At 33.7% G+C, this 25736-nt stretch overlaps 1 protein-coding gene across 1 annotated transcript in view; it reads right to left on the bottom strand.

Moving 5' to 3' along the window:
* Positions 1 to 25736, bottom strand: part of STXBP5 (syntaxin binding protein 5) — a 252000-nt gene that overhangs the window by 225858 nt on the left and 406 nt on the right. The window contains 1 exon segment of the mRNA XM_044675457.1: positions 23087 to 23184. Coding sequence (XP_044531392.1) covers positions 23087 to 23184 — 98 coding nt within the window.

The raw sequence follows: 25736 nt of genomic DNA, 5'->3' as shown, positions 1-25736 counted from the left end.
AATCAATTCTAAAAAACTTCAAATGGAGTCAGAAGTTTCAATGAATGAATATTACATCTAAAAATAATGATGGCTTATGATTAATGTAGAAAACTTAATAATGCTTAGGATCAGACTCTAATAAATACAGTGTAGAAAGTTACAAAATACTAAATTCCATGGTTGCTTAATAATGAAGTGTTTATATTCAGTCTCCCCTTTAGCAAGAATTTTAAATAACCTTCATAGAGTATCCATACATCCTAGCCTGTGACGATTTTAATATAAAAATTATCCCAAGTCAACACATACCATGATATTAGGTAACTTTAATACAAAAGGTAGACAAAGAAATGGATGACCATAAATGATTATAAAAATATGACTCCCTCACAGTTTTTATATGAATTAAATGAGGAATTTTAAAAAGTATTTAGCACAGCACCTGGCACAAAGTAGGTATTTAATAAATATTGGTTTCCACTCTTTAGTATTTTGAAATGAAAGGACAAAGGCTTATTATAAACTGAAAAGTTTCATGAATATATTGCAAATATTTCCTTTTAAAAGAGTATAGGAAGTTGCTATGGAATGGCAAGCAACAGCCAATATCATAGAAGAAAAAAAAATTGAAACTGGCTATATATCAAGAGATAAGAAAAGACTGGCTACTAAGGTTGACATCATTTAAAAATAAGCTATGTACAAATAGACCATCTACTAATTCAGGAATATTATGGACCCATTTGGCAGTCTAGTGAAATGTATGTATATATTATTCTGAGTATGTTTTAAAATGTATAAAATAAAATATGTACAATTACCAAGGAAATCAATATATTTAAAGAACAAATTCACTGTCTCCATGTTAAGGATAGGACAAAAGAGAGTAGATAATTGCCAACTTAGAAGATAATTGAATCTCTTTGCCAAGCAGAAAGATGTGTCTACCTGTCAATGTGCATGTACAAAGTCAATGTACAGAATGTTTCAGTTCTGACCAAGCACTGAAAATTTTTAATATGTCTGAAAATAACACTGAAGGTAAAAACTAAATGCTTCAGAAATATATTTTATTACAAATTTACTGTCATAAAATTCTTCTAGGTTCCACACAAATGATTAACAATGATGTAGAGAGCAATCACAACATGTGACTCAAAAGCTACTCACCTAAATACATCAAACTTTATAGAGAAGATATCCTTTCTTTTCTCCAATAATAAAATAATCGACAACTTTTCACATACTCAAACACTTTCACTCACTACCAGATATGGGTAGCATAACAAAAAAAAAAGTCACTCCTGGTAAATATTGTCAAGAAATACATTGCCAAAATACTGATTTCTTTTCCCCTCAAGATATTGCTTTCTTGGGAAAAGAAAGATTTTAAAACCAAGCAAGATTAGAAAAAATTACAAAATGTAAAATAAATAATTTCAATTATATTAAATTAAAAAGGTTTTGTACAAACAAAAACAATGCAACCAAAATCAGAAGGGAAACAACAAACTGGGAAAAAAATCTTTATTAAAAAAACTGACAAAGGTCTAATCACTCAAATATACAAGGAGGTAAATCAATTGTACAAAAAAATCAAGCCATTCCCCAATCGATAAATGGGCAAGGGACATGAATAGGCAGTTTTCAGATAAGGAAATCAAAACTATCAATAAACACATAAGAAAGTGCTCTAAATCTCTAATAATTAGAGAAATGCAAATCAAAGCAACTCTGAGGTATCACCTCACATCTAGCAGATTGGCTAAAATGACAGTAGGGGAGAGTAATGAATGTTGGAGGGGATGTGGAAAAATTGGGACATTAATGCATTGCTGATGGAGTTGTGAATTGATTCAATCATTCTGGAGGGCAATTTGCAACTATGCCAAAAGAATTCTAAAAGACTGCCTGTCCTTTGATCCAGCCATACCATTGCTAGGTTTGTACCTCAAAGAGATCATAGGGAAAAAGACATGTACAAAAATATTTATAGCCACACTCTTTGTGGTGGCAAAAAAAATGGAAAATGAGGATATGCCCGTCAATTGGGGAATGGATGAACAAATTGTGGTATATGCTGGTGAAAGAATACTATTGTGCTCAAAGGAATAATAAACTGGAGGAATTCCATGTGAACTGGAACGACCTCCAGGAATTGATACAGAGTGAAAGGAGCAGATCCAGGAGAACATTGCACACAGAGACTGATACACTGTGGTAAAATTGAATGTAATGGACTTCTGTACTAGCAGCAATGCAATGACCCAGGACAACTCTGAGGGATTTATGGAAAAGAATGCTCCCCACATCCAGAGGAAGAACTACAGAAGTGGAAACAAAGAAGAAAAACAACTGCTTGAACACATGGGCTGATGCAGACATGATGTGAGATGTAGACTCTTAATGACCACCCTAGTACAACTAGCGATAATATGGAAACAGGTCTTGATCGATGACACATGAAGAAACCAGTGGAGATGCATGTTGGCTATGGGGGCGTAGGGGAGAGAGAATAAGAACGTGAATTATGTAATGATGGAAAAAAATTTTTCTAAAAAATAAAATTTAAAAATAAAGAAACAAACAAACAAATAAATAAAAAGATATTGCTTTCTCCCAGGTCTTAGAAAGTAAGTAATGGTTGCAGGATTAGTCTCCTATTTCCTGCTTCCAACTGGAAAAGGTAAAGTTTCGATTTAGTAATCTATTGAGAAGTCTATTTCTAGGAAGATCCACCCACCTTGCTCTGAAATGACTATATCTTTATCAGAAGTCAATTTGCCATGAATCTACTGTTAAAACTAATGCTAAATGGGGGCAGCTTGGCAGCTCAATGGATTGCAAATCAGGCCTAGAGAAAGAAGAACCTGGTTCAAATCTGGTCTTCCTAGCTGTGTGACTTGGGGCAAGCCATTTAACTTCGATTGCCTAGCCCTTTCCACTCTTCTGTTTTGGAACTAATAATATAATAATACACGGAACTGAGTCTAAGATAGAAGGTAAGGGTTCAAAAAATAATTAATGCTAATATATATATACATATATACATATATATACATATATATATAGCAGCCTGGACACATCTACCATTCACCTCCCATTATTGTCTGTGGATTATTCATTTTTAGTTTTTCAGAGATTGTTGTATCTCATGGCTTAGTGACATATCAGCTCCAGGATACTATGAGTATTAAGAAAAAAAGGATCATTTTTTTCATGGGAAATTTAAGACCAGTGGAGGAATTTTGGAATTATCAAATAAATTTTGTAAATATCCTAATAGCAAATTAGCTTTTTCTCTTGTTTTATTCTGAGTCCAACTATTCTATCTATATTGTTTGTTCCAAATGTATATTCTGATGGACAAGTCAACAAGTTTTCCATCCAAATTCATTCTTCATCCCAGTCTTTCCTGTGTGTACTTTCATGTCAAATTCAGGAGTGATTATATCTCTTTTCCAGGAGGCTCTGCAATGTCCCGAATTTGATAGTCAGCATGATATAATCTGCAAGCAGGAACATCTGGAGATTCTTACTATCCACATAGAATCATTCTAAGTTGTCTCTGTTCTCAATCTCTTCTGTCAAAATGAATAGCTTTGGTGGGTATACATCTCCATTTTATATCCTGCCAGATTTTTTACAAACAGAAAGACATAAGATTATTTCCCTTTCTATGTCTTTCAAATAGTCTTAAATGGTACTGATATAACACTGAAAGATATATCATTGAAAAAGAAAGAAATGTTCTCATCCCATTTCTCATTGCCTGTTTAAATAAATCTTAATAATGAGCCATATCTTTATTATTCTTCCTATTTTTTTAATAATTCTTGCCTTTGCCCTGACAAATCAGTTGGAATTATTTACTGTTAAGTAAACAAAGCTAAAAGAGCAATTTAATATATATAATGTAACACTGTAGAAAAGAGACGAATTGAAAGAGGAGCCTTAGGTTCAAGTCTAACCTCTAATGGGAACTGGCTATTTAAATCCAGGCAAATCACTTAATCTCTCAATGTCTTGGTAACTGCAAGTTAAAAAAATCTGCAGATTTGCATTGGTAAAGGAGTTTTATCCAGAACTACACAAATGAAATATCTGTGAATGTGTAATTTCAATCAGTGACTTTGTTATTTCATTTATATGAATAACCTACACTATATAAATATTTTCCTTAAAAAAGTATTCATGTTCTTATAAAGTGTAAGAATTCTCTGTAGTCTCCAGATTTTGGGCATCTCTTATTCTTACTCTTGAACTTTGCTTTCTTAATTTTTTTTCTACATTATCACCTTTTTCTATCTATGGACTTATGTCACAAAATTATGACCTAATTTGGAGGGTCTTATCAAATCTGAAAAATTTCCCTGCCTTTTTAGTCTCAGCAATTAATGATGTTAAATGTGTAAAAATTATTTTCATGATGACATTTTTGCAAATATTCATCAGAACTGTGATACTAGATTGGTAGCAATGGCATGAAATAATGTTTCTTGTGATTTATTCCCTCATTTACCTGAACCTTCCTTCATTCTTCCAATTTCCTTTAAAATAAAAATGTCAAGACTGATATGACTCAGCAACTCCAGCAGTACATTCACTTGGCCAATAGATAAAGATCTTCCACTTAAAAGCATCAAACTTAAAGTTAATTGAGGTCTAAAAACAATGTGATTCATAGCCTGCCCTGTTGCTTTTTATTCCACTTTGCAATGGTCACTACTGAAGTAGAAGAGAATCTGCCAGTACTTCATGTGTTTTCTATTTTTCTTTGTTTCCGGGGTGGCCATGGCCAAAAGAGTCAAGTGAACAGTCTATAGGTGATGAGCTTCTGTACTTCATTGGACTGGTCCTAGAAAACAAATCTGTTGCCATTTTCAAAGCCTTTCCAGAACAATAGAACCTGTCAGAGAGCTTGCACTCTACTTGTCGGCTATCCAGGTCACCTAGGTTTGTCCTCATACTATGATGAGGCATCACTAAGATTTAGTGATATTATAAAAAGTGTATAGCCAAAGATTCTATCAAAAGTACATAAAAAGGGGCAGCTAGGTAGCTCAGCGGATTGAGAGTCAGGCCTAGAGACAGGAGGTCCTAGATTCAAATCCAGCCTCAGACACTTCCCAGCTATGTGACCCTGGGCAAGTCACTGGACCCCCCCCCATTGCCCACCCTTACCACTCTTCCACCTAGGAGCCAATACACAGAAGTTAAGGGTTTAAAAAAATGTTTTTTAAAGTACGTAAAGATAATTTATGTACTCTTAGCTAGACTAATATTTTTTAAATGTATCACACTATGAAAACTCTAACAAATGAAAGGAAATTCTAAATACCTTTCCTCTTTTTTCTCCTTTTTGAAAGGAAGAAAAAATACTTTAAAAGGAAAGCATTAGCATAAAAAAATCCTGAGATAGTTGATGCCACTGGATTTGTAGTCATCTTTGGCAGAGCACTGCTGTGAAAAAGTAGAGACATTACCATTACAAGGAAATATTATGTACTTTAAAGAGAGGAAAGAATTAATCATTCTCTACAAGAGACAACCCAACCAAGAATACCTTTAAAAGCCATTCAACTCCACATATTTGGAAAGGAAATGATAGGAAACAAGAATTATTAATCCACTAGTAATGAGAGAAAGCAAAAAAAAATTATTTAATTCTATAACAACCATCATTTTATATTCAAGTACCTTATTCACATGGGATATGCACATATTTTTCAACAATCAAGAAACTCATTGCCTTTCTGCGATTCATCAGTCATTATAGGCTGACTCTTACAACAGTTATTCAAAAGTTCTATTCAAGCAAACATTTATTAAGCATCTACTACAATACAAGCAAGGCATTTTGCTAATTAAAGAAGAGAATAGACATTTTAAAATTATATAGTCTCTGAATTCTAGGAGTTCTGACTATAATGGGTAAGAGATAATAGAACTTAATATTTTAGAAATTTTTTTAAAAAGTTGCTCCAGAGGCATATCTATTTCCCAACAAAAAATTATCAAAAATGATAATGCAAAATCTATACATCTCGTGAGATTGTTTTTAAAATGTAACTGCCCAAAGCATTAATCCTATTTTAGATTAAACTGAAGGAAGTAGTAAAGAGCATTAGCACCAGATTCAGGATACATCTATATTATCTGTCTTCAGGAAAAAATATAGTTGGCAACTATTAAAACTATTTTTTAAAGTATATTTACTACAAGTTCCTAACTACAAGAAACATTCTTATTGGAAAAAATAATGAAATTGTAGATAAATGTGATGCTAATCACAAGGAAGATTATTTCATGAGGTATCTGGCAATCTGGTACCGCAATTTTGGTAAATAAAATTATAAAACAAAATAAGATATAAAAGCAATGATTTCACAAAATTAAAGTTAACAAAAAAGATTAAAAAGTCTTGCCTGTATTTAAAAATAAAATTAACACAATAATAGAAATGATCACAAAGCTGTTACAAATAATATCCAATTATAATATGAAAGAAGACAAAAGTAAACACATCAATATACTAGTATTAATACCCTAATACAATATTATGAAGCCTCTTTTTAAACTAATATGAACAGAAAAAATCCCCCAAAACAATTATTCTTGATCTGAAATTATGAATTGTTAAGGAAAGTTCATATCTCCTTCCTTCGAATTTGTTTACTAACAGTAATAAACTGTATCCAAAAAACTTTCCATGGTAAAGAACACTACCCACATTCAGAGGAAGGACTGCAGGAGAAGAAACACAGAAGAAAAACAACTGCTTGAACTCATGGGTTGAGGTGGACATGATTGGGGATGTAGACTCAAAGCTACCACACCAATGCAACTAACAACAATTTGGAAATAGGTCTTGATCAATGACACATGTTAAAACCAGTGGAAATGTGCATCGGCCATGGGTGGGGGGAGAACGGAGGGTGAAGGGGAAAGTGGGAGCATGAATCATGTAACCATGTTAAAAATGAATATTAATAAATGTTTAAAAAATAAAAAAACCTTTCCAAATAGACAATGACAAAATCATAAATAAATCTCTCCCAAACATACAGGTATGCATGCATAATCAAACTGTGTGATTTAGCACATGCACATGACTATTTTGCATAATCCTCATCAAATATATTTAAACAATAATTGGTTGCATAAGTTCTTCAACTATTTAATTTCTATATTAATTATGCAATGGCCACTACAACTTCTTTCCTCAATGTACGACAGGGTAATTATTCCTTCTGAAAATCTGATCTGTATCATTTGGAACTATACTGTGCCTTACAAATGTCTTATGATAAGTTTTGTCATCTATATGTAAAGAAAATAAAATTCAACTTCATCTTGACTGCTAAAAAGTTAATTTTAAGACATTCTTTTATGACTTATTATTCCTTAATAACTTAAACAATGAACTTTGATTTCCATTCAAAAAACTTTTAAAGTACCTGAAATTCATTAAATATATTCTTATTAAAAATAAAATTAAGGGGGCAGCTGGGTAGCTCAGTGGATTGAGAGTCCGGCCTAGAGATGGGAGGTCCTAGGTTCAAATCCGGCCTCAGACACTTCCCAGCTGTGTGACCCTGGGCAAGTCACTTGACCCCCATTGCCCATCCTTACCACTCTTCTACCTAAGAGCCAATATACAGAAGTTAAGGGTTTAAAAAAATATTAATACAATACTAGATCTGGAGTTGGAAGAGACCTCAACAACAATATCATCTCACATCCTCATCTTACAGATAAGGAAACTGAAGTTGGGCAATGTTAAGTGACTTGATCAGGGTCATAAAAGTATGTGGGATTTGAACCCAGAATCTTTAACTCCAGATAGAATACCTGTTCCACTGTGTTATATTGTTTTTTTCATATTTGTTTCCAAAGTATGTGGGATTTAAACCCAGAATCTCTAACTTCAGAAAGAGTACTTGTTCCACTATGCTATGATGTTATTTCATATTCATTTTCAAATATGTTCCTTACCACACCCTACCCAATGAAATTTCTTGTGTTAAAAGTTTTAAAAGAAAAACAGTTCAGTATGCCCAAAGGACATTAAAAGACTGTCTGCCCTTTGACTCAGCCATACCACTGCTAGATTTATACCTCAAAGAGATCATAGGGAAGAAGACTTGTAAAAAAATATTTATAGCCACACTATTTGTGGTGGCAAAAAATTGGAAAATGAGGGGATACCATTCAGTTGGTGAATGGTTGAAAAAATTGTAGTATCTGTTGGTGATGCAATACTATTGTGCTGAAAGGAATAATAAACTGGAGAAATTTCATGTGAACTGGAAAGACCTCCAGGAATTGATGCAGAGTGAAAGGAGCAGAACCAGGAGAACATTATACACAGGGGCTGATACACTGTGGAACAATAGAATATAATGGACTTCTCTACTAGCAGCAATGCAATGATCCAGGACAATTCTGAGGGACTTATGAAAAAAAAAGCTATCCACATTCAGAGGAAGAACTGTGGGAGGAGAAACACAGAAGAAAAACTGCTTGAACACCTGAGTTGATGAAGATATGATTGAGGATATAGACTCTAAGCGATAACTCCAGTTGCAATTATTGCAATTATCAATTATCAATAATATGGAAATAGGTCTTGGTCAATGATACATGTAAAACCCAGTGGAATTGTGTGTCAGCTACCGGGAGGAGGGGGGAGAGATATGAATCATGTAACCATGGAAAAATATTCTAAATTAATTAAATAAATTTTTTCAATTCCAAAAAAAAAAAGAAAAACATTTCGGCAAAACAACACATCAAACATGTAACACTTTATGAAATCTTCCACATTCTCAATGCCACCCCTTTCCCTTTCCCACTAGCTTTGCAATAAAGGAATGTACATTTTCTAAACTCTTTTCCAAGGCCAAGTTTGCAAAGATTACATACTTAACAAATTTCAAGACATGAGAAAAGCATATAGAAATCAATGTTAGTGATCAAATACTTTAAGAATATAGATAAAATTAAACCAAAAAGGGTTACTCAGCCACAATAAATGAGATAATACGGGCCTGGAGCTGACGAGAAAGACTAAGGATGGATAAATAAATTGGAAAATGTGAAGAAATGATCATTGAACCCATAGGAGCTGATGAAATTATCAAGTGAGATAATATAAAAAGAGAAGAAAAAAGGAACAAGGGCAGAGCTTTGGAACTGCCCTAAGTGGTCACACAGCTAAGAAGAACCAAGAGAGAACAATCTCAAAGAGGAAAGTAAAGAGATGGAGACATTCAATATTGTAAAAAGAGGTCAAGATAAGTATTTTTGAGTGTTATAAAATTTGCTCTCTACCTTCTCAGCCAGGTTAGCATTCATAGTAAAACCTTGAAGAAAAAATGCAAGTTCAATAAAGCATACCTTTGTCCTCTAACCATAAAGGACATCCTCTACACAAAGAAATCCCATGGCCAAGCAACTTTGTGAAAAGTCCACATCTATGCCAATTGGTTATTACTCTTCTATTGTTTACAGGAAGCAGTTTTGCTTTCTGCTCTTTTGGGAGCAGATGAAGGGGATTAAATCTCCAAACTAAAGAAAGTCTTCCCACTTTACAAAACTATACCTTCAAAGTTAAGTGTCTACCTAAGCCTAATTCATCCTAGGAAAAAATAAGAATTGTTGAGAAAAGTTCCTGTTTCTCACCTATTCTGGATCCTCCAGAATCCAAATGACCAGCATTTTCCTAAGAGGAAAAGGAAACCCAGAACCCAGAATGCCTTACCTTTTAAGTCATTTACACTAATTGCCTAGCTTTTGCCCTTTTGTCAAAAAATTCTAAGACAGAACTTAAGTTAAAAAAAAAATACACACACACACACACACACACACACACACACATAATCTATGAGTTTCAATGAGCAAATGGTCAATCTCATTACAAAACTATTACTCCATGATTTAAGAGAATGAAAATCTGGTTGTGTTTCAATTTAATGTCCATTATTAAATCTTTCCAAAAGGATAGCTATGCTTCCTGCATATGTTAAAATCTTAGTAAATAGTATAGCACAATATCTTAAATGTAGCCTTGTAACTGTAAGCATGTACAATAGCAATTCAGAAAAACACATTAAGGAGAAAAAAAATGTACCTCAAACAATGTGTCAACAAAAACTAAACATTGTAAAAACCATCTTATACATACTTAACTGAATTAAAAATTAAATTTACTGGCAGAGCCTCAAAGAATTCTAAGTTAACTAGTCAAATTTACAAAGTACAGCTCAGTAAAGCATTATGGGTAAGCATGAAAGAAATTAATCAAAATCCCTAAAGAAGCTTTAGAATAACCTAATGGCACTGTGTTTCCACACAGATCATTCAAAAACAGATTTCTCTCCAACATTCTCTATCAAAATGAGACTATTGTCTCATTATTGTTTTAAGGGCTTCATGTGATTAAATATGAGTATCTATTGAATAATAGGATGAAGTCTACTTTGTGAACAGAGAATACTGTCTCAACAACAAATTCAAATTTCTAGAATAGTAGACATGTTAGCAGAAAACCTGGAAGTTTTACTCATTTTTTTCTCATACAGCATATTCTTCTACAGTATTCTTTACAACACTCTCTCCTTTGATAGTTCAGAGAATATCTATCACCACAACAATTACACATGATCATTTCATTTTTTCTTCATCTTGTCTAACAAATGGCCAATATTCAAACTGCATCTTTAAGTTACAGATATAAACTGTATGTGAACCTTCCGTAGTGTGACAGAAACTGAATTTACTCCTGGATTATTTTTGTCATTTAGTTCATAAGCATTTAGTAAGCAACTCATATGTGCCGGGTACTGTGCTAAGTGATATTTTTCTCACAATATAGTTTGAAAGGATGCTATACTCATTTCAGTTGAAGAAAAATTATTATAGCAGTAGTGATCCTATCTCTGGTTTTTTAAACATCTGTATGTATAACTAGTTATTTTAATGGATAGCTAGAAGGTTTCATAAAGAAATTAAATTTATTTCACTTTAAATTAATCTCTACTTCTAGGAGTTGTCAAGAAAATAAAAAGTAGCATAACTCCAAAAATATTGAGAATCATTATTCAAGAGATTTAGATGACCTCACTCAGAAAATGGACTTAAAATGCCACAAAGTATTTTAATCAGATTTTTCTGTTCCTTGCTCCCTCCAATAACCTTTCATCCTCTTCATGTCCTAAACTATAACATATATGATAAGAATTGTTGACATAATTAATCAAATGCTACAACCACAAATATCAGCTTTTTCTAATTTTTTTATCCAAAATGATTTAGTATAATACAACAAATAACAGCTCTAAAACAAAAATGTCATTACAGTGCTGGGGCAACGTTCTGATTAAAGGGGAAAAAAATCAGAAAGTCTCTCTTGCTTTTAAGAGTTCAATACATCTATTTGTTCACTGAATCAAAGCAAAAGGTGCGGAGCTTCTAAAAACATAAAAAAGATTAAATGAATAATACCTTTCTCTCTTTTAACTATTGTTCATATAAGCCAAAGCTAAAGTTCACCAAAACGCAACTTTCCTTCTTAATTCACTAAAATCTAAACTGTTAACTCTGGAAAAATCATAGTAGAAAATGTTCCATTCTTTTGTGTCTCTTACAAGTTTTACCATTAAGGTGCTAGCAAGAGTTTTTGTTTGGTAAAAGAAAAAAAATGCCATAATCTGTAGACCTCTTCTATGAACCTTCTTTACTAAATCCATTAACATATTTATAACACTAATGCCAGTTAAGTTTTTTGATAATGCTTATCCTGATATTTTTATATTTCTTGTAATTCAGTTTTATTCAATAATATTTATGCCAACTGCACATCTGGAATAAATAATAATTGTTTAAAATACCATTTGCTAAGCAAAATTTACTTATTTAAAAATTAAGAGAATCAGGAAATAAGGTAAGATTTGGCTATATAACCAAGGAAGCTCACCTTTAAGGAAAATGGAGATTGTCTTTCTTTCTTTTTCTTTTTTTTTTTTTAATTCTCACCTTTCATGGCAGAAGAGCCAGAAGGACTGGACAGTGGGGGTTAAGTGACTTACTCCAGGTGACATAGCTAGGAAGCATCTGAGGCCAGATTTTAACCCAAAAGTTCTCCTCAGGATTTCTTGCCTCTAGGCAATCTACTCCCCACCATCTCCAGGAATTTCCTTTTAATTATGCTACCCTTAAAAAGCTAGGATTTTAAGGAAGTAGTGGTACTTTTTTTAAATTGAGAAAACAACCCTTTTTTCTTACTAGCTGGGTTTTGATGCGGAAAAAAGGTCCACTTCTATATTTTCAGTTGCCTAGAGGGCATTTCTACTCCAGAAGAATCATAAATTTAAAGTTGGAAGATTAAAGTTCATATAGTCCTATCCTTTCATTTCACAAATAAAGAAACTGAGCCTCCTAATAGACTAAATGAATTACACAAAGTACCATGGACACGAAGTGGTCAATTGCAATCTGAACCTGGGTTCTGACATCAGTTCCAGTGCAGTTTCCACTATACCACATGATGCCTTAAACAATTAAGATTCAGAATGTTTAAAAAGAAATTTTTGTTTTCAAATCAACTTTACCTGCTCAGTGTCACCATTTCTCTTTTCCATTTTTCCTGTCTCCAAGCCTTCACATTACCCACAATTGTTTTTCACTATCTATAATCAAGTACTTTCTGATCTATCGCTTTTTCCCCATGGCCAGTGTCCTGGCTTAGACTTTCATCATCTCACAAATGATTATTAAGCTTCTCTCCCTCTAATCTTTTTTCTCTTCTACTCTAAACAACAGAATTTTAGAGGTAAATGGAATTTAGAGATCATCTAATTCAACTGTCTCACTTTATATATCAGAAAAAAGAAGACTTCAAAAAGGTCAAGTTATTTGCCCTAAAGTTGCACCACAACCCCATTGGCTCTTTAGAAAACATTGCCTTTTTTTTTTTTAAACCCTTGTACTTCGGTGTATTGTCTCATAGGTGGAAGAGTGGTAAGGGTGGGCAATGGGGGTCAAGTGACTTGCCCAGGGTCACACAGCTGGGAAGTGGCTGAGGCCGGGTTTGAACCTAGGACCTCCTGTCTCTAGGCCTGACTATCACTCCACTGAGCTACCCAGCTGCCCCGAAAAACATTGCTTTTATAAATCTCCTATTTAAGAAATCATAAATTACTCTCGACTGATGTATTAAGTGCAGGTTTACATTTAAGCCTTCAACTAATAAACTTTACAGTGGAAAATTCTTGAATGCCTCACTCTCTTCTCCCCCTCTTCTAAGATTTTCAACTTCAATTTTTCTTACAATGCCTAATATAAATCATGCTCATTCTCTTCCCTCAAAATAACTTTATTCAGACTGGTGCCTACTGGATGGATTGCCCTCCCTACCTCCAACTTCTTTATCAATCTTATTCCTAACACTTTCTTGAAGATCTCTCTATTTTCTGAAGTCTTTTTAATCCCAGCAGCAATCATTCCCCCTTAAGAAGATCTGCAGTCTTTCCACTGCGATAACCATTTGATATTATTATATCTCATCTACCCAACTAAACTGCAAGAGCAGGAAGCATTTATTTCTTTCATAGTCTTCACAAAAGGCAACAAAAAATTCCAATGGTATAGTGCAGTGATGGGCAAACTTTTTAAAGAGGGGGCCAAAGGAAAGGAAATGTTCATCTGTCAAGTCTGTTTCTAAGGCAACTCTTTGAAAGTTTCATTGTATTGTATCCTACCCATTATAGTCATCAGATTAGAAATAATGTCCTGCAGCTGGATAGAACATTTCAGGCCCACCCTTCCCACCCCCCACCCCACTCCCACCCCTGGCATCTGGCCCAAGGGCTGTAGTTGCCCATCACTGGTATAAAGTGTTGTATATAAGAGTCATCTTCAAAAGCTTAAGACTACAGCATATTGCAATTCAAAGCAAAGATAGATTCCATGTCAAATTGAAGTAAATTCTAATGAACTGAATTTTTACATGCCGTAAAAACAAACCAAGAGATCATTAGATAAATGCTATGTTCACATAATATTTGTTTAATTAAAAACTGAAATGGCTTACTACCTCGATCCATGAAAACTTACTACCACCTACATATGGTTAAGGGGAAAGGGAAGAGGAAGGGAAGAAAATATACTGCTAGAGATTTCTGTCCCTTCTTAAAATAAATACCTGAAATAACCCTAAATATATTGTATATTGTTATATACAATATGAACTGGCTTGGGGTTCTTCTGATAATAGGGAGGATCTAGAGATATTTGAGGAAATTATGACATTATTCATGATTCAATTATTTCATTTTTCCCTTTTTTTCCTTTTCTTTTTATGCATATGCAATTGATAATTATTTTCTTCTAAAAGAACTGAAAGAAAAGTATGGATCACAGTCAAAAAAGGATATATAAGAACAAAGATAATTAACCCACATTACTACTTTGACTTCACATACAAAGCATATGCTTTCAGGTTCCTTTTAAAATTTCAAACAGTACATTTTCAAATTCTCTTCTGAAACCAAGAAATTTAGGATTCAAACATGCATGTTTCTAATTATGTTTTTAATTTTTCCAAACATAAATTCAATAAATATAATACAATAATATGAAAATACTCAGATTTTTATCCAGTCTATTCTATATTCATTATGAAATAAATCCAGCAATACTGCTTTTGTTTTATATTTAGATAGATCAACTTGGCAGAGTCCTCAAAAACATTTATAACAACATTAACTTTGAGATTAGGAAACTAAGTGTTCCACTTGCAGAATGCCTCATCTCACAACATTTCAGAATTAGACTATGGGGCTAGTGTCAGTTCACTAAGGCTTATGAGAGCAGAACAAGGAAGTTCATTACAACTAAAGTCCTTGACACAGTTAAGTAGTTCAATATCATTAAATGATATGGTTTTATTACGTAAAGAAAAGGCTTTAACATCTACCTTGTCACTCCAATTAAGGACCACTGGACATTTCTATCCGTCGTGTAGCTAAAGCTTCCTATATAATAGGCTCCATCTATTAGAATGTTGAGGTCCTCAAGAGCAAAGAATCTTACTTTTATATTTGTATCCTCAGTAATTGACACAATACTCAATAAATTTTTCTCTAGTCTTTCATAATCTAATATTACATAGTACAAATCCCTGACTTAGTCTTCTATCAGCCATTCTTCCTCTTTTCTCACAGATCCTTCCTTAACTAAAAAAAGCATTACCTAACCCTCCAAATTACCCTAAACTCTGTTCATTTAACTTCCATCAATTCTCATAACCTACATCTTTAAATCAACAACTCTTAGGAATGATCATACTCTATTTCATTATTACCAGTAAGTATGGAAGAATGTAGGTTCCTTGAAAGCAAGGACTGGTTCATATTTTTGTCTTACTGTAAGATATTAACTGCAATGGCTGTTGACAGATCCATTAGTATCTCCATGATCTAGAATTTTTTTCTCTCTGGTTGAAACCTCTTCTGCTAAACCTATCCTTACTATGACTTCCAAACCCTCTATCACTTCCTGTTATCTCAAACTATGACCTCACCTCTAGCCTCAATGTCTCTCCTTCATGCCTTCAGTCTTGATCCCATGGTTGGCTAGTTCAACTGATTACTAAACTCTACCTTAGATCCCTTTTTCTCTTCATTAACTTTGATGCTCAAAGCTTGCCAAACCCCAATGCTGAGTTATCCCCCAACAATCCAATTGTCTCTTTCTGCTTCTACTCATTAAATGCTGCATGATACAAAATGAAAGTCAGGCAACAAGACTACTGTAATGCAAGGTGGCTAACAGAAACTTTTTGCTTCTGTAATTTCTAACAGTCACAAAAAGTCAGTTAAACATCTTAGAATCTTCAGAAAGTCAGTTAGAACTTAAAGCTATAAATAGAGGTGAAGATCCAACTGACGGGGCTTTTGCCTTCTGGCTTTCACTGTGGCTGGAGGCTTTTGCTTTGGCCTTTTAGCTTTGGCCTAATTGCTTTGGCCTTGGCCTGTGCTTATTTTGTTTTGGGGAAATTTAGACCTATCTCATTTCTCTGGACCTCTCCCTGATCTCCCATCTCCATCCCTCCTCTTCCCTGAATTTCCTTTGGATTCTGGTTGGAAGGGAGGGCTTGGTGGTTGAACATTGTGGATTTAGTTTCTATAGGTTAGTAGAGTATCCTCAAATAAGTTACCCCTAGATTTGATAAAGACTTTACTTAAAAGGCAGTCAAATCTTCCTGACTGGGAGAGCCTGGCTCTCTCAGTCTAAACCTCTCCACAAACCATCCCCCAACCTCACCCCTCTCCTTAGCAGCAGTTAGAAAATCCTGAACCCCCTCCCCTTTCTGACTGACCCTGGTATTAATAAAGCCCCTTGTTACCTATTTAAACCTTGTAGTGAATCATTGTGTTGAAAATTAAGAAAAGGGCTCAAGGGGAAGAAATCATTTTTCTTTTATTTCTTGAGAAAATTCGGGTATCCATCTTGGCAGGAAATTCTACCTCAGGACTTCCTCCAGCCATCAGTTTGACTGGCAGGGAGGGGCCCTCTGGACCTCAAGAGATTGGAGAAACTAACAAGACCTCTCCAGCCAAACCTAAAAGTTTCTTACTGGCCCTAATTTCCTCCCTGTATCCTCTGTCTCAAGCCTCTGGGAATAAACCTGTTTGAGCTGCCCTCTCCTACATACCCCGTTTCCCTTATCTCCTATATACCTTCCCATACCTTCATTTCCACATCCTATCACCTTATAATCCCCTAATATCTCTTTTATCCTTCCTTACACCCAAATTGCGTTCATTTGTCCCTATTCAGGTTATTTACTTATTTCTTTATAATACTACCACACACCCCATAACTCTATTCTCTTTTTTCTTCAAATCCCTGATACTCACCATATCCTCCCAGAGTAGGATCATGCCTCCTATTTTACAAAAAAAGAAGCTTCTTGCTTGGACTACTTCAACAACCTCATAAGCTGGCTCAAATCTCTTTCCTCTTCAATCCGTCCTCCACAAAACTGCCAAATTAGTATTCCTAAACTATAGGTCATTCTCTAACCTAAAAATCTTGAATAGTACTATAATTCCTTTAAAATGAAATACAAATTCCTTAATATAATATTTGAAGCAATCCAACTTGCCCTCAAACTCTCTACTTTGATATCATATTACTCCTTTCTTTATAAGCTGTTTTAGTCACAGAGTCCTAAGTATTCTCCAAACTCTACAATGCATCCACATCATCATATCTTTATATAGATCCCATGATAAGAATGTATTACTTCCTACTCTTACCACCATTTAGAATATCCCACTTCTTCCTGGAAGTCTTTCCTAAACATTGCAGAAATTTGTTCCCTCCTCATATTATTATGGTATTTATAAACAGACTACTCCAGCACACGCTCATCACACAAAGTATAATGCAGGTTCAAAGGCAAAGATTATTGTTTTCTTCATATCCCCAGGGACTAGCTCATAGTAGACACTTAATTAATATTTTCTTAGTTTAAATAACATTATAGTTAAATGCAGGACTAAAGTGACTAGAAGAAAATGTATCACAAGAAAAGAGTCCCAGTGGAAGGAAAAAAATATAGAGAAACTAAGGTCAAAAAAGGTCAAAATATTCTCAGTCAATAAGTATGTTTTAATTTTATGAATTAATAAGAAACTTAACATTCCACAAGTAAAATCTTTGTACAGTTCATGGATTTCTAGGAAATCTCCAGATAGGTCACAGCCGTTATTCAGTTAAGAAAAGGACAAAATATGACACAATAAAACCTTTCAAGACACTCAAAAGGATCTCTATAAACATAGTAAATTGAACAGTTAGGTTACATAAGAGATTGAGAAATCAAGATGGCTATATTTACATAACTGGAAAACTATATCCTGTTTTCTCATTTTTTAAAACAAATTAAATTTATTAATTACTTCAATTCTTCAAAAGTTCATTATTTTATCAGTATAGATATACTTTTTGATGATGTTACATGTGGTCATGAGTTGCTGTGACTAGAAAAAAATAAGTCATCCAAGAGCTCATGTCCTGGTGACTGGTCTTTCAAATTTACCTAAACTCTTTCAACAAGAAACAGTATTTCCAAGCTCAGAGGTAAATAGAAGAGAACTTAAAAAGTCACTTAGGTCAGTATCTTCATTTTCTGAATTAAGAAAACAGAGATCCAAAAAGGATGTGACTTGTCCAAGGTCACATAAACAGTAAATAGCATTAGTAAAACTTGAACTGGAGTCCTCATACTCTAGAACTAGTGTTTTTTTTCCACTGTACCATGAGGCTTTGGGTATCAAAGTAGGGCTGTAGTGGCATAATTTCAGAGTTGAAAATACCAATGGTCATTAGTTCAATCCACACTTGAAATCCTTTCCAAAAACAACCTTGATGTGAAGACTTAGAATGGACCTTCTCACTACCTCCCAAAAGAACTCACTACACTTTTAAAAAGGTCTAGTTCTGCCCTTTAGAGCCACAGGGTAAATGGGTCTAATCATTTTCTCACATGACAACCCTTCAAAAACTTATATATCTAAAACATATAGAGAAATTTGTCAAATTTATAAACACAAGAGCCATCCCTCAAATGATAAATGGGCAAAAAATATGAACAGCGAATTTTCAGATGAAGAAATAAAAGCCATATATAGCTATATGAAAAAATACTCTAAAGCACTAATGATTTAAGAAATACAAACTGAAACAACTCAGATATTATCTCACACCCAACAAACTGGCTAAAATGACAAAAGGGCAAAATGACAAATGTTGGAGGGGATGTGAAAAAAATGTGGAAAATGTGAGGGAAAAAACACTAATCCACTGTTAATCGAGCTATAAACTGATCTAACCATTTTGGAGAGCAATTTGGAATTACAATCAAGAGTTATAAAACTGTGTATAATGTAAATTAAATGGTTTTGATTATATTAAGCTAAAAAGCTTTTGTACAAACAAAAACAATGTAGTCAAAATCAGAAGGGAAACAACAAATTGGGAAAAAAATCTTTATAACGAAAAACTCTGACAGGGGTCTAATCACTCAAATATACAAGGAGTTAAATCAATTGTATAAAAAATCAAGCCATTCCCCAATTGATAAATGGGCAAGAGACATGAATAGGCAATTTTCAGGTAAAGAAATCAAAAGTATCAATAAGCACATGAGAAAGTGTCCTAAATCTCTAATAATTAGAGAAATGCAAATCAAAACAACTCTGAGGTACCACCTCACACCTAGCAGATTGGCTAAAATGAAAGAAGGGGAGAGTAATGAATGTTGGAGGGGATGTGGCAAAATCGGGACATTAATGCATTGCTGGTGGAGTTGTGAACGGATCCAACCATTCTGGCTGGCAATTTGGAACTATGCTCAAAGGGCTATAAAAGAATGCCTGCCCTTTGATCCAGCCATACCATTGCTGGGTTTGTACCCCAAAGAGATCATAGATAAACAGACTTATACAAAAATATTTATAGCCGCGCTTTTTGTAGTGGCAAAAAACTGGAAAATGAGGGGATGTCCTTCAATTGGGGAATGGCTGAATAAATTGTGGTATATGCGGGTGATGGAATACTATTGTGCTAAAATGAATAATAAACTGGAGGAATTCCAAGCAAATTGGAGAGACCTCCAGGAAGTGATGCAGAGTGAAAGGAGCAGAGCCAGAAGAACATTGTACACAGAGACTGATATACTGTGGTAAAATCGAATGTAATGGACTTCTGTACTAGCAGCAATGCAATGACACAGGACAGCTCTGAGGGATTTATGGTAAAGATGCTACCCACGTTCAGAGGAAGGACTGCAGGAGAGGAAACATATAAGATAAACAATTGCTTGAATGCATGGGCTGAGGCGGACATGATTGAGGATGTGGACTCGAAAGGACCACACCAATGCAACTAACAACAATTTGGAAATAGACCCTGAACAAGGACACATGTTACAACCAGTGGAAATGTGCGTTGGCCATGGGTGGGGGGAGAGCAGGAGGTGAAGGGGAAAGTAGGGGCATAAAGTATGTAAACAGGTTAAAAATGAATATTAATAAATGTTTAATAATTTGAAAAAAAAACTGTGTATACCCTTAGATCCAGCAATATTATTTCTGGGTGTGTTTCCCAAGGAGATCAGGAAAAAAGGGGAAAAAAACCTCATGTTCCAAAATATTTATAGAAGCTCTTTTTGTGGTGGCAAAGAACTGAATTTGAGAAGATGCCCATCAATTAGGGAATAGCTAAGTAAACTGTGGTATATAATTGTGATGGAATATTAAGGTGCCAAAAGAAATGATGAACAAAAAATTGTAAACTTCAAAATGGGAACATGGGAACTACAGCAAAATGAGCAAAACCAAGAAAACATTATATACAGCTACAGAATTAATACTGGAAGAATAAATTGTGAATGTGACCTGAGAGTAAACTGAAAGGTGAAAATTTCTAAGTCTTAATTTATATGAACAAATTGGTCTCCCAGACAATCACTTCTGTGATTCCAAGAAAAAAGGAAGGAGCTGGGATACTTGCAGATACAATTTATTATGTAGATATGAAAGAAAAAAAGTTAAATATTTAAGATATTTGGGATTTCATTTATGTTCAACTTTCTTTTCTTTGTATATGGAAATAGTTGTTTTATTTAGTTTTATAAAATTTGGAATAGAAAATAAGAAAAAAGTATGAACTTCAATTGCTTCCTATAAATATAGCATAACTCCTCTTGAATATTAATTATATTCCAGTAAAAATAATGTACAAACTCACAATATTCCCCCATAGTCTTATAATTACACAAATGCTTTATCTTTACTTTTCATCTTCACTATGTCTTCAGATCTATTCATACTCCCCTAGCCTTTAAGGCGTGGTTAATATCCTTAAAATATATGTAGAAAGTGTCCGGAAAGTCCTAGTGAAGTCTTTGTAGCTCAAAGAATCAGAATTTGGTATTTTGAAACTACAGATTAATAGATAGCATTTGCTTATAGTCATCCCACATTATAAAAGTCAAAACTATCTATGAAAAAAAGCCAAGAATTTTTCAAGAAAATCAACATTAATTCAAAGAAAACAAAAAAAATGCTCACTAGAATAAAAAGAAAAAATATCCTTCCAAATAATTAATTAAACTTTAGTAAATACTTCCTAGTCCAAAAAAAAAAAAAACAGCTGCTGACCTTAAATAGCTATATGTACATATACATATGTAAATATAACAATGTACAATTGAAAACACTACACCAAGTGCTTTAATATCAATTCTTTCTGATGCCCAAAGAATAAATTTTCAATTATAATCTCTACTTTGTTTCAAAATAAACAGGATTTCTCATCAAGAACATTCTTGCAAGGTGGATATAAAATTATTTAAATAATTGAGACTAAGTACTTCACTCTAAATTATTCAGAAATTTCAAAGGAAGCTTGCCCTGATGTTGACTATGAACCAAATGTATTGTTTAAATGAATAATCCAAGCATTTTATGAATACATATCTAGTCTAGTGAGATTGTGGACTAGTCCTTAAACATTATAATGGGTATGGATTAACTACTATCGTGTTACTGTGAATGGCACATCTTGTTCAGTATAGTCAAAAAAAACACACCAAGAAAATTTGAAGCTTTTGTCTACCATTGTAAGATATGAAAATTAACCAAACATGGATTTTAATTCTATCCTGAGGCTTTTTAGTACTTCTCCTAAAGCTAAAATCATATAAATCTCAACTAACAAAAAAGAAACTTTGTGTACCTAACTAGGTGATTGTTATTGCTTGTATTAATACCTTTTCACATCCTATTAATATCATACTACCTAATATTGAGTAGGAAATGGCTATCATTTGTGAAGCTTGAACTAAAGCTAAACTTTGACAAATTTCGTATTCATTTAGTTACATGTTATCTTTGTTAACAAGAAATACATTAGGATCATTGTATTCCATAAAACAAATATTTAGAAATAAAAACATTTCTATAAGTCAAACTAGAAGAAATTATGAACAGAAATTATATTTTCTATAATTTTCAAAATGAATAGGAAGGAATTTGGAAAAATTTTACCAAATGACAAGATATTTTATCTTCTTTTGGATGGACTACAGCAATGTAGCGCTGTTTTTTTTCTTTCAAATACAGTTCACTAACTTAAATGTTTTCTATATACTAAATTTTACAGACTCTAAAATGGAAAACATACTACAGTAAGAGAGCAGACATGATTAAGGGCCTTTTAAAAACAATTTTTTTTTAAAAAGCTCTCAGCATTCTGTATTTACTACATTTTGAAGACTGTTTGGATTGACAGGAGCCAGAATATCACTTTTTAATAAGCCAACTTGAAAACCCTGATTCATTTAAAATAATATTCAATTTCAACATTTAAGAACAGCTAATGTACATATAGATCTTAAATGTTTGCAAAGCATTTTACGTATAGAACATTTGATCACAACCGACCACCTTGTAAAATAAAAATTACAAGTATTATCTTTCCTAAAGAAAACTGGACTTCAAAGAGGTTTAACTGATCACACAGCTAGAAAGTATCAAGGTGGGAGATTAATTTAAGTCTTCCCTTCTTAATATTCACTATACCATGATGCCTCACTCATACATTAAACAATATTTAGGAAACTAATGAAAATCTGCATATTCTATTACTTTGTTTCTTTTAGTAAACAAAATCCTTCAAACATACTCTTCCAGTGGTTTAAAATATAGTACTGATACACTAATTTACAAGTAGGTACTATAAAACTACTTCTACCTCTTCTTAAACTTCTAGCTTTTTTCAAAGACAGCTATAAACTACACAACCCTAACCTTGTGTTCATAGGACTATAAACATAAAAAGCTACACAGATCAACAAGATAAAGAGAAATATATAGATTATTACCCAATCACCAAAGTTGGTACAACTCTCCCTTCTCAGAATAAACATCTGATTCTCACTTTCTGCATCTAATTAGAAAGCGACACAGATATAGTTAGGGGTTAGATGGAATAAAGTCAGATTTTTAAAAATAAAATGAAAGGATACAGCCTTAAAGCACCAGTCTGAGTTCCAACTGCCAGGATCTTCTGCACAGGATCAAATGCCAAAGCTGAGGGTTGATAGGGGAATCCATGTCGAACAGTCTTGGGATGAGGAAGTGACGACATCAACAGCAGTAACAAACAAAAAAAAGGGTTCATTATCACATATTAGAACAAAGTATCAAATATATTTACCAAAAAAAATAGAAAAAGAAACAGTACTGCTTGAAATACTTTCAAAAACAGAAGTTCTTCAAGGTTGGCAAAAAAACGGTAATATATAAAATTATTATTTTAGTTTAATATCTCAAATGTTGTCCCCTGTAAAATCTTTCCTTTGGATATCTTCTCTCTGTAGTGGCAAAAAGTGCCTAGCACTTAAATCATAGGATATTTTTACACAAATAGGAGTTTAGACATTTAATAAAATAGCCTACTGAAAGGCAGCTAGGTGGCACAGTGGATAGAGTGCAGGGCCTGAAGTCAGAAAGACCCAAGTTCAAATCTAGCCTTACTTCCTAGCTCTGTGACCCTGGGCAAATCACCTAACACCAATTGCCTAGCCCTTGCCATTCATGTCTTAGAAGTGATACTAAGCCAGAAGGAAAGAAGTTCAAAAAATAAAATAAAACAGCCAATTGCAAATGAAGCCATTAAAATTATTAAAGAGAAACTAAAGAACAAATTCCACTTCTCTTACTTAAATCTGTTCAAGGTATAATTTTATAACTTTTTTTCTCTCCCAGAAACCTGCTTACTAAAAAGCACTACTACTCTGTCTTAGGAAAATGTTCAATATATATAATCTCAAATAAGTCTCAACATTAATGTTCCTATGTGACTATCAGCTTAGAAAATTAAACAATCCCAGCAGGAGAATATTTATTTTAAACAAATTAATGGGTCAAACTAATATGAGAGAGGCTTATTCAATGAAAACAATCATTAAGTACCTCCTTTAGTCAAAGCACTATGCTAGGTGTTAAGAATAAAAAAACATAAAATAACACAATCTCCTCTCTGCAGCATCTTACTATCTAATGGGAGGTGGGGGGAGGGGGGGAAGGGGAAGGTGAGCAAAAACTTATACACAAGTAAGTATGATAGCCAGAATGTGTTTAAGGCAAAGGATGAGTCTACAGAAAAGTATTATAAAAATTATTTCAGATGGGGTGGGCAGAGAAACCACAGAAGAAGTCATAGGAGTTTTTAGGGCAAAAGCCTGTTGTTCTTAATGAAAATGAATTTAACTCATCATTAACAATCTCCATCCTTAGGATTTCTATGTAGTGGCTATCAAAATCTACCTACAAGTCTATTTTACAACTATTATTTAATCTTCTTCCATATTAAAACAAACAAGCAAAAAAAGAATGACATCAACATCACTCTATTAAAATGCCATAGAATGCTTTTTGGGGGGAAATGGTAACAGTCATATTCTGACAAAAAGTAAAGCAATCATCAAGAGTTTTACTTCAACACTTTTCAAAGGAACAGCACAACTCAACACAAGTATGCTGAATTATGCTATTATTTTTATTAAGTCCCTAATAAAGACAGCAATAAGGCTATAAGTATATACAAGCGTCCTCAAAATTGTCTATATGAAGACATGGGTGGGTGTTTATTTCCAACAATAAATAATATCAATATTCAAATTAATTTGTTTCCTTGAACTGGGATCATTGAACTAATTCACTGCATCATCCTTTCTGAATTTAAAGATCTTGACTTGTGATTATTATACCACTACAGGCAAGCATCCCAATATTAAATTTTTATTCTAGCATCACAAAAAAAGGTGCGTGAATTTTAGTTAGAAGTCACCTGCAGTTCATTTTAAAGAAGAAAATGCAAGGCACGGGTCAATGCCAAGTTGCTAATTAAGTCTGGCTGTCAGTTATCCAATCTTCATTATAAGTTATTTCCAAAAGAGCCATGAGGGTTTTATGATTGTGTCTTGTGCTCAAAAAACAAAACAAAACAAAAAAAAACTTCCCAGATTATTGCAAACAATGCTTCCAAATACAAACTTAATGGTCACCATTATAAGTGAGGCAATCTTGGAATCACTGTTGCATTAAGGAAAGGTTAGGAAAGTTCATTGCAAAGGATTTGAATTGGGGAAAATATTCTTCTAAAAGGCTTTTACTCAGTGTTTTCAAGAAAAGTTCCACTGATAGCTAGCTAGATATTAAATAGGTATAGATAAGTAGAGATGAATAGATTTAAAAATATAGAGATGTTTAGAAAAGTAGAGGGGAATAGTCAGATATAGGGCATAGAGAAATGAATAAGAAAATAAATGGACAGATTATTATCGAAATAATGATAGGTACGTGGATGAATAGATAGGCAGATTTAATAGAGAGAGACAAGGACAGAAGGAAAGACTGAGTGAGAGAAAGGAAGAGAAAAGGAAAGTAAATGCGAGAGAGACATTCAGAGAAAGAAAGAGACAGGAAAAGGGCTAAAGGAGGGAGGGAGAGAGAAAAGGAGAGGGGGAGGAAGAAGAGAGGAGGGATGAAGGGGAGGGGGAGACAGGGAGGAGAGAGAAGAGAAGAGAAGAGAAGAGAAGAGAAGAGAAGAGAAGAGAAGAGAAGGAGAAGAGCACTATCCAGAAGAGGAGCGAGATAAGGGCCTCCTCTGGC

Source organism: Gracilinanus agilis, chromosome 4 (assembly GCF_016433145.1).
Source record: "Gracilinanus agilis isolate LMUSP501 chromosome 4, AgileGrace, whole genome shotgun sequence".
Lineage (NCBI taxonomy): Eukaryota > Metazoa > Chordata > Mammalia > Didelphimorphia > Didelphidae > Gracilinanus > Gracilinanus agilis.
Note: the sequence above shows the minus strand (reverse complement) of the source record. Positions and strands in the feature narration are given on the sequence as shown.